This window comes from Natator depressus, chromosome 1 (assembly GCF_965152275.1).
Source record: "Natator depressus isolate rNatDep1 chromosome 1, rNatDep2.hap1, whole genome shotgun sequence".
In the NCBI taxonomy this organism is placed as follows: domain Eukaryota; kingdom Metazoa; phylum Chordata; order Testudines; family Cheloniidae; genus Natator; species Natator depressus.
In genome coordinates, this window is record NC_134234.1 from 43,189,173 (window position 1) to 43,199,689 (window position 10,517).

The window sequence follows — 10,517 nt, forward strand, 5'->3', positions numbered from 1 at the left end:
AAATTGACTAATCTACTTTCATCATCCAAGTGGAGGAAAGGGGGGGAAATTAAACCAACAGAACAAGTGGCCAAAAATTAATTTGCTGTTTAAATTTTTTTTTCAAGTTTTTAGCAATTTTTTTGAAAAGTTAGTTTCATCAATCTAAGTTGTGTTTAGTAACATACGTAAAGGCATTTTTGAAATATTTTTATCATGCGTGTGTCATTTTCAGTTATCTTGGGGACATTACTCCCCATGTCTTGTTTTCAAAAGCATAGTATTTTCCAATTCACTAAATCTGTCACTGCTATCAGTAATTGGGACAAGGATATGAAAAGTAACAACTGAATTTATTAATTGCATTAATCATGACATATAACATGGCAGTGGATATATTTTTCATGTTAAGGTTTTTGAATGAAAGACGGAAAGTGCAGTTAGTCAGAGTTCCTTACATTCGTTAGAAGGGTGACTACCAAAACCACCAACATTCACAATGGTACATAAGCAAACACCAGAATCAGTGCCAATACATATACAGAGTACCCAAAATAAATATTTACAAGATTAAAAAAATAACATTAATTAATCTATCCCATTTAACTGTCTGGGAAAAACCCACCTATTGCTATTTGTTATATTTTAAATAAGTTCTTTAACAGTAGATGTATTTTTCAACGTTTGTTTAAGTGGAAGTGGATATCTTAACAGTCTATAAAAATACCACCTAGAAAGCTTCTAAGTTTTTACTATCACTGCTCAGACCAAGTTGGTGAATGTGAGTTTACAAGATTCTCAGAAAACTGATCAATTACATGAAGTGTGGAGTTCTGGTTTTTCTTGCTCGTCATCCTGAACAGGTAGGGTGACCAGATGTCCCAATTTTATGGGGACAGTCCAGATTTTGGGGGCTTTTTCTTATATAGGCACCTATTACCCCCTACCCCCTGTCCCGATTTTTCACCTTGCCCTCTGGTCACCCTATGAACAGACCATATGTTATTTCACTGGAGATGGCTCAACACAAATAGTAATGGGAAAACCTGCAATTAAAAATTATGTCAGGTATAACGTCTCTTGTTAAAAAAAACAACAAAGGCGTTTTATAACAGTTAAATCTGTCCTATTCAGCATGTAAGAAACAACGTTTCAGTGTCAGTTTTGTCAGATGCAGTGCTGAATACTCTCATGCACTTTTTCCCCAGTCTCACTACTGATATATAAATCCAGACTGGCTGTGATGAAAGTTTAACACCATTCCATATTATTACAATTTTATTCGGTTTATTTTTCTTCCCACCAATTTGTTCATTTCCTTTTTAATTTATAATCAAAAATATTTTTTCTAGCATTGTATCTGTACTTTCTCTGTGTTTTACATCATCAGCAGTATAATTTTTAGGAGCCATCATATTCCATAGTTTAAGAAAGCTGCAAGCTTCAATACTAGCAGAGCTTCTGAGTAAGATCCTGCTGATGGATACAATAGCACAGATCTAGAGCGCCAGATTCTGATTCCTTTACTCATACTGAGTAGCACCATAACTCCACAAACTGTTTCATTGACTTCAGGGAGACTACTTGTGGAATGAGGTGTTATTTAGTGGGAGCAAGGGTACTGTAGTCTGGCCCAGATCACTGGAGTTACTCTGATTTTACCCTGGTTTAACTCTGAGTCTAATGTCACTGTTCCTCTTGAAAAGCAGAGTGAAACTGTTTACACTGCAATGCCAGAACAATGCCATATACCTGAGTTTGTCAGCTGCATTATAATTTTGATTTGATGTATCTATGACCTTTTACATGTATGTACATAGCAACTTCATTTCTGCAACTCTTGGGCCATATTGTTCCATCCACTTTTAAGCAGAAGACCACACCGAAGTCACAGATATAGCTCCATTGTTTTAATAAGATTTTTTAAAATGAGGGTTGAAATGCAGGAGAAAATATTTGAGCAGTACTGGATCTGTGGAAGTAGGCGTGCTAAAGCTACATGTTAAATGAAAGTGTCACCTCCTGCCCACCTTACTGACCCAAACAGTTCCATTCCCTTTACAAGACAGCTAAGAATATACTACTGCTAACACTGGCTTCAGTAGATCCATTGTACTTCCATGAGCAAGGATAGCAGGATTTGGCTCACAGTTTGGGTGAATATATTGTCAATAATTGTAGTGCCAGGACAATGAGCCAGCTCATGCTCCTCAATCCACATATGGAGGGACGCCTCCACGTGTGGTGCTCTTTTCTTCCACAAGGAAGGGAAGTTCAGCCACTACTGCTGCATCATGCCCCCCAGCTCCAGACCATACTGGAAAGTGGTGGAGTAGGCTGAGGGAGGAGTGGGCAGGACAGGGGCATAGGAGATGCACATCACCTGGCCTCCTCTCCCACAGAAATTAAACAGAAAAGAAAACGTGTGAGTCCCAGGAGCAGCCAATGGAGGAAAAGCTAAGACACTGGGGAGATAAGGGGGCCCTCCATGGGGCCAGAGCTGGTTCACAGAGCATCTGGGCAGATGTTCACGGCCTCTCATGGATCCCCCAAGATCTGCCCATTTTGAGAGCGAGCCCCACAATCTCTTCCACAAGGGACATGCCTCTTCCTTGTGATGGGATCATATTGGAGGGGGGGAGCATCCTCCACAAGTAAATCCTCACTGTGATTTCCTCCCTCCTGCACGGTGCTCCATGGGCAGGGATTATCTGGGCCTTTGCATTTACTGCCATTCATGGAGAAATGGTATCAGACTTGTAGCTCTTTCATTCTAAGGTCAGATTTAATTCAAAGCAGATACAACCAATTTTCTTTTGTGGGCACATTATACTCAAAGACACACTGTGTCTGCATAGAAAAAACAGTTGAAATGGTTTGATGCTGAAATGGAGATCATTTTAACGTAGCATAGTCCAAAGAAATAAAAATCTGTTTGGGTCCTTACAATCCAAAACCAACATCTTGTTCTTGCTAAAAACAGATTTTACTGAAACTGCAATTAGAGTTAAAAGGAAAAACATACCAGTTAACAGATCACAAAACACAGTCAGTGACACAACAGACAGCACACAGGATTTACGGCACTTGAATGGATCTCGTCCCACGTCTGCCATCACAAGTTAAATTAAGGATGGCAATGATTGTATTAGCTGCAATTTGGACATGCTGAGCATTGGGGACAAGCCCTGGAGTGGCTGCTTGGCACGATGGAAAAACTATGAAAAGATGTGTTTTGCATTTAGATGAGGGGAAATATTAAGACACCAATATAGACGACTGCATGGCTATCTGTATGATCTTGAAATGTTCACCTTTAAACAGAAAGGAAATGCACATTTAGGGAGCGCTTACTACTAACTGTTGTACTATTCTGCAGGGACAAATAGTTTATGTCAGCTGAATGAACAAATACAAGAAAAATTGCAGCAACTGTCATGTATAATCTCTGCCAAGACTTAGTTCTGCAGCATCCTTCAGCTGGTATCACTTTGTTTTTCCAAGAGTTGAGAAGAAGCAGTAGCATTTCGGATCAATGGCCATGAAAGTAAATTCCCAGACCACCTTGCTTAAAATCCTATACTGTTTGCTGTTAGATAACCATTTGCCTTGTAAGTGGTTATTGTTGCAGTGAACTGTCTCCTTCATACCATTAACACAATGAAAAGCCTTTTCAAAAAGCACTCTATTACAGCAGGCAAAAAAGCTTCAGAGTGAGGCCATATAGCAAAATCAATGGCTCCCGTTGAGGAGCAAGCTCTGGCATAAATTTAAAACCAACTAGAGTTTTGCTTTGCTAAGCAAAAGCTTGGTAATTTGGCTCATCTGTACTTTAAGCACTTTCCTGAAAATGCCATCTGAATCAGACATTTTTTGAAGACTTTGGTGCAATATTATTTTAGCCTAGATAAATAATTTAATGAGATTCATTAAAAAATAATCAGGGAATGCATTTCCATAGGATATGTTTACACACAGAATTCTTCAAATTCGGTCCTCGATAATCCTAAACGGTGGCATGGATGTTCCTAGGGGATGAGGAAGATGATGATGAGATATGGAGTAATAGTGAACATGGATTCACCTTATTAATAGGTGTGTAGTCTCCTCTTAAATCTGTTGCATAATGTTCAAATCCTACTACTGTCAGCATCTCAGTTGCAGACTACACCTATAGCACAGCAAACTTTACTTCTATTGTGACAAAATGAGTCCACAAAAGACAGCATATCATGCTACTAAAAGAAGATCCTCTGTGCTGTTATTTAGGAAAGAAACACATACCACTGAAGATACCATAGGTAACTATAAAATGTTATGCAATATATAGAAATATCTTAGGGACATATAAAATTTACCAGTAGTGACCTGAAAGTGCAAAGAGTATATATACTTAATGCCAAGACCTGATCTATAAAACTCTTTATGTGTTATGTACAGGGTCAAACTTCTACAGCACCAACCCAAGCACAATGCTAAACAAAGTGTTCTTTAAGGACTAAAAACCATGACAATGTAGAAGAATGGCATCTTTGGGACCTGGAAGATCATTTCTACCTTGCTATCTACCAAGGCCATGAAAACGTTTGCTTAAACACAATAATGTCACAAATTAGAATGCAAATCACCACAGAATGCCTCTAAGACCATTACCTCTTTATGTTTCAACCCATTAAATCCAGAAAGTCATCAATTTTTCAGTCATTAAGTATGTCAGTGTCCCTTACATGTGATTTAAAGGAATTAAATGTACATTTAAAGAAAGCCTTTTGAACTACCTTTTAGTGCTTTGTTTTAAGCCTTGTGTGAAGTTATAACATACAAATATATTTCTATTATCATAAAAGCAAGTCCTGGTAACTACTACATTTCCGATGATTAATTTTTGAAATAAAAACATAATTGGTTTAAAATGACTTTGAATTTTGTGAATAAAAATGTAGAGTTCATTTAAGTGTTAACTTGTGTTTAAGTTTCTTTACTCCCACACAATCACTGCTCTCAATCGTGAATCAATGCCACTGTATTGTTATGGTACAAGAATACTGAAACCCCACTACAAGTTACTTTCCCATTCTCCTTTTTAGGATATGATTGTCCTTTGTACATTGCAAGCAGTCACATGAATCATTAACAGGTTTGCAAAACCTACTTACATTATGTATCGGGCATAAAGCTTGAGAAAGTGATTAGTACCTAGTCACTATAGGGAAAAAAGAGGCTAGGCAGGTACCTCTCCCATCCTGAACACGCTTCCCACGTGAAAGCTTCAGACCTCTTTGCCAGAGAGAGTAGCTGTTTAGATTGTATTTGCCAGCCAGCACGCAGCAAGAGGAGTAAAAAAAGGATGGAAATGAAATACAGAGAGAAAATGAAGGAAAGGCAAAATATTTTAATGGTGGTTGTTGTTAGTTATAAGTGTGAGGGAACTAATCTAAAATTATTCTACTGTTTCTTGCTATATACAGGCCACAGTGCAAACAAAATGCATATGAAGAAAAATTGCCACAAACAAGTACTGTATAGGTGGTAGGTTATTTCTCCTGGTGTTTTAAATGATGTACAGCTGCTACTATCCACTCTTCTCACTTTAAAGTATGTCACAAGCTCACAACATCCTCTCTCCACCTCAACTTTCAGTTCCCTCTACAATCCTGTACAATTTGTCCTTAAAACAAAATGGGCAAACATGAATTTTCTGTATAATCATCATGAAAAGAACAACATGATCCTTACAGTCAGATGGGGAAAAAAAACAGAATGACTGTTAGTTTTATGGCTAGGATTAAAATTCCATGCTCTGTACATTCATCCTTTCGAGAACTTTAGCTCCTAAAAATACAAGAGGAGTCAGGTCAAATGCAAATCCCTTTCTCAGGCAAAGAAAATAATTGCCAACAAGTTTTGAGATAGATTTACTGTATGTCACCTCAGTCTGTGAATAGGAATGTACAAACCTGGTAGTGTTTGCATGAGTGTGTGAATGTACGAGTATGCATGTTCATTTGTGTGCCTGTACAGTATATGTACGGCTATCCAGGCATATGTACAATTTGTGTGTGAGAGTGGACATGGCTACAGCCATATACATATATATTATGAAGAAATTACATAAAAATAAACTTCTTTGAAGTATATTGAGGTTGTGACACAAACCAATAAAGCCAGGAAATTGAATGGAAAGGATAACTTTTCCTCCTGGATACCCACCACTGGGGTTACGCAAATCAGTATTAGGTAAAGTGACCATTTCAAAACTACATACTCAATTATTAGCTACCTGGGCAACACCCAGTGATACTAATGGGAGCTGCACTCCAAGTAAATGGAGGAACAACTCGGCTCTTAATACTGTATTTCCTAGCTTTTCACAGTTCAAGTTACAACCTTAATATTCTTTAAATTTATATTTTGTATATCTCATTTTTTTTAAAAGGAGAAAATAAAGCAAACTGTCATGTAAGATTCACTTACATAAATTTAGGAGTCTCTTCATAATATTTTTATAATTTTTTTTAAAATGTGTATTTCCAGATTCACTGAAACAACACCTCCATATCACTTGCAGTCTGTTGACTAAATACAGATTTTAAAATATTTTGTAAATGCATAGTATTTACCCAATAGACTTTAATGACCTTTGGAGCTGTTTCAGAATATCATGAAAATATGTCTTTAGGCACATCATAAAATCCCTATGAAATTTCTTTGAAATGTTGTCAATGCCCATGTACAGGAGCCACTTTTCAAAACACACATCTCTGCCATTAACAGTTTTTTCATAGCACACAGGGTGTCTAGCTATTTCCTGGATCACTAACCTTACCATGTCTCTTTTCTTTCCTAAAGTAAAATTACTTGGAAGCTATTAAGACAAACTGAAAATCCAAAAATTTCTTTAAACAGCCAAAACTCATTTTATATATTTTAAAAAATAATAATTTAAAAATGTGTCTCTAGCCTAGGTTTCTTCTCAGCCAGGTTTGAGCGCAGCATATATTTGTATAAACCCCTGAAAATAGAGGTTTGCAATGGCAATGCTGTCAAAACCTTGACTCTGGCACAATGAATGTGTCACTCTACTAAAATCAGCATAATAAACTTGTTATTCTGGGGAAGCAAGAGTCCATATAAAACAGAGTTTTGCTCTTGTTCAAGGGACTTAAAAGAAGTTCCATAATTTCAGAATTGTAAAATTATCTAGCTATAAAAACTAACTTTTGCTTAAACTCTAGATAATACAGACAGACATTTTTATATAAAAAAATTGTAGCATTGAGTAAAACTGCTAAAATATGCATCTATCTACACATGAAGAGTAATTTATTGTATAAATGTGAAAGTTGTGGATAGATTGGCTTTTAGTAAAATGCTTCCCTGACCCTGATTTTTATGCATCAGACAAATATTGAAGTAACCCTTTGAAGTTTGCCAGATGTCTCTGCTGTCCATTTACAGTGTAACAGATTCAGAACAAAACAGACAAACAAACAAAAATATCTGTTCTAGTTATAGAAATCCACCTAACCCATTAATTAGCTCCTGGACACAAATAAGTTGAGTCTGCTGCTGACCAGCACTGCTATATGTACATCAGGTAAATAATTACCTGTTGGGTTGTTTGTTTTTTCTTGGCATTTTTCCACATAATTATAGAGCAGACATCATTTTTCAATTTAAGCAAAAACGAAAAACAAAAATCTAGTAAAAGCTAACTGTACTGGAGAATTCCTGTTGTTCATCTCTTTCTGTATTTCTGTCCCCTTGAAGAACTCATGGCACTAATTTGCATTAGGGGAGATGCTCATTTTACGTTCATAATCAAAGTCCAGCTTCCACAAAGGCATGTAAAAGTGACCTCCTAAGTGTTTAGTGCTTCAGAAAAAAGATACAAATTTTAAAAAGTGCTTGAAAAGAATCTGACTATTTTTGTATTTATATATACTGTATATCAAGAAGAGATTCAGAAGTGCTAGCCCCCAGAATACACTTATGGGGCCCTTTTAGGTGCCTTTCTTTAGGTGCTGCAAACATTTTTATTAGTGTTTTCCTATAAAGACTTTCCCACCTCTAATTCACTGTCCATCTTTGTCTCCAGATCTTGTTCAACTACTTTTTGGCATTGTCCTGGAATGTGGTGGCTTTAACCATCATTCCAGCTAAACCCCTATTACTGACCCGGCGTACAAGTACTTTAGAAACAGGGATTTTTGTTCTGGGAATCTCACTTTTGGTTGGGTGATGATGTGCAATGTGATGGCTGTTACTGGCATCTGTTCCGTGGCTGGTGGGAAGCGATGTAAGATGTTTAATGCTGATAGGTATCTTGGAGTCCTTGACTGAACCTGCAGGTATTTTAAGTGAACACGTGGTTGTTACTGGAGACACAGGTTTGGAGCGTGATACACAAGTGACTTCTTCATCAGAAGGCACCCCTGTGATGTTTTCATCTGTATCAGCATAAAGATCATAGAGGGCATCACCACTGTAGCTGTCCCTGGGGATGCTCTCTTTCTGGACACTATTGCTGCTATCTTCCTCAGGACCAGGAGTAGTGGAATCCCAGTAGCCCTCATCACTGTTTGGGATGACCTCTGGCTGCTCATATTCCCTGTTCTTCTGATCCTCTTTGTGGTTGAGATGAATCGGAATCTGGTTGAGACCAATGCGTTTCATCACTGAACCATCCTGTGCCCCCTCAACATATTTGTTCTCTTTTTTGATCTCAGGTGGTTTTGTCCCTCCTCCTTCTCCTTCCTGGGTCTCTTGGACTTGTTCCTCTGTTTGTGATAACATATCCCAGAACTCCTGAAGGTAGGTGTCATCCACTTGGTCTGGGCTTGCCATTTCCTCTCCTCCTCCCTGGTAGGCCACCATGTTTGGGTTCTTTTTAGAAGTGCCTGGCTTGCTGGCCCCTGGGGTGCTCTTCTCACAGCCGCCACTGCTGCTGCCCACTTCATCCTCCTGGTCTGCAATAATATCTCCACAGCCTGTAAGAGAGTCAAAGCTTTTCAGTGAAGTCACGTCAGCAAACATCAAACAAATACGATCTATCGATTGCTCTGAGGGTGGATCAATAGAGGAAGGGTCAGGGGCTGCTGCCATCTCTTGACCACTAAGACATTCAAGTTCAACAAGGGGAATAGTCTTTATTGGAATGTCACCTGTTATGGCCGTATCCTTCGCAGTCCCAACCTCTTCCACACCCGGATCTGGCAGTTCAGGGCGGTTCTCCTCATGTTGGTTTCCAGCGGCAGCAGGAATCTCTCCTTGTGTGCTTTTGTTGTTCTGCATTTCCCCAGCATCTCTAACTTCAGGCTCCTCTGCCGTGGCGTGCACATCTCCACTGTGTTTATCACAAGACAATTCAATGTTAATTTCTTCCGTGGTATATTGAGGCTCAGACAAAGGTTTTGGTGCCTCTTCTTTGATGCATTCCAAACTGGCAGTCAGAGAACCTGACATAATAAGGTTGGATTGAATTTCTGATGTTTCCCCCCTTTCGTCCTTGCCATTTTTATCCTTTTTATGCCACCGCATACTGCTGAAGATCCCTTTCAATCCTTTCTTTTGTCTGCTGCCCGCCCTCTGATCTGCATTCTCTCCCTTGCCATTTTCTGATTTCCCATTCTTCTTCAATAGAGAGAAAAAACTGTGTGACTTAGCCACAGAGCTGTTTGATGAAACATTGAGGCCAGCTACAGCCCTGGTGTTTATATCCCTGTTCAGTTGATCAACACCACCGCCACCTCCGCCGCTCGATTCCTCCGTCTTGCTGCTTTCCAGCACAACATCAGCTAATCCATCGTGAGTCTTGCTCCTCACCATCCCAGCTTTACTCGAGCCTTTCCCATCCCCGCCTTTGCTTTTCACCCCAAATATGCTGGGCATGGTGCCCCCCGATTTCTTCCTCTTAAATAATTTGAAAGCAGTTTTATTAATCTTCCCGGACGGTGGCTCGACTGCCGGAGTCTCGGCACAATCGCAATGCAAGTCCATGTCTGCTGCCTGCCGTGTCCCTGATCCTGCCTCCTTCCCCTCCTGCAGACCCCCACAGATGCCTGATACTGATTTCCCTCACTGACAGCCTCTCCGCCACTGCTGCCTCCTGCTCATCTCCATGGCAACCCAGAGAGGGATAAGCAGCTTTCCTCAGTCATGGGCCTGCGCCAGGCCACTGTCATCCATTCTAAATCAACCTGAGCTGCAACAGCAACACCAATAGAGTTTGCTCCTCACCCCTCCCTAAAAGGGCTTATATAACTTAACCCATTTCGTGCCGCCGCTGTTCACTATCATGTGTGCAGTGCATGGTTTCTTTTGGATGAAAACAGTGTGTGCTAGTTACACATTCCGCAATGGCATTTTGGATGCTGAAATTCAGGCTCAGCTCTCGCAGTGCAGCACCGCACTGCCCCAGGACTGATAATAATCATCAATACTAATAATGCACATAGCACATTTCATCCCACTATACACACCACACACAGCATCATTTTATACCACCGCACATACCGCACAGTAGAAACGCTCCTCAG

General features: G+C 39.5%; 1 protein-coding gene across 1 annotated transcript; it reads right to left on the reverse strand.

Annotated features, from left to right (window-relative positions):
* Positions 1-344: 344 nt before the first annotated feature.
* AMER2 (APC membrane recruitment protein 2) lies at positions 345-10,182 on the reverse strand. Its single transcript, XM_074958560.1, has 2 exons — positions 9,144-10,182; positions 345-8,969 (listed from the first exon to the last, which is right to left on the reverse strand). Exons 1-2 carry the CDS (start codon positions 9,976-9,978, stop codon positions 8,089-8,091), a joined length of 1,716 nt encoding a protein of 571 aa, XP_074814661.1. The 5' UTR covers positions 9,979-10,182; the 3' UTR covers positions 345-8,088.
* Positions 10,183-10,517: the final 335 nt, after the last annotated feature.

Coding starts and splice junctions, on each gene's coding strand:
- AMER2 (XM_074958560.1), bottom strand. CDS start 9,978: ATGGACTTGCATTGCGATTGTGCCGAGACTCCGGCAGTCGAGCCACCG. Junction 8,970..9,143: donor GAAGGATACGGCCATAACAG/GTGACATTCCAA, acceptor ACTCTCTTACAG/GCTGTGGAGATATTATTGCA.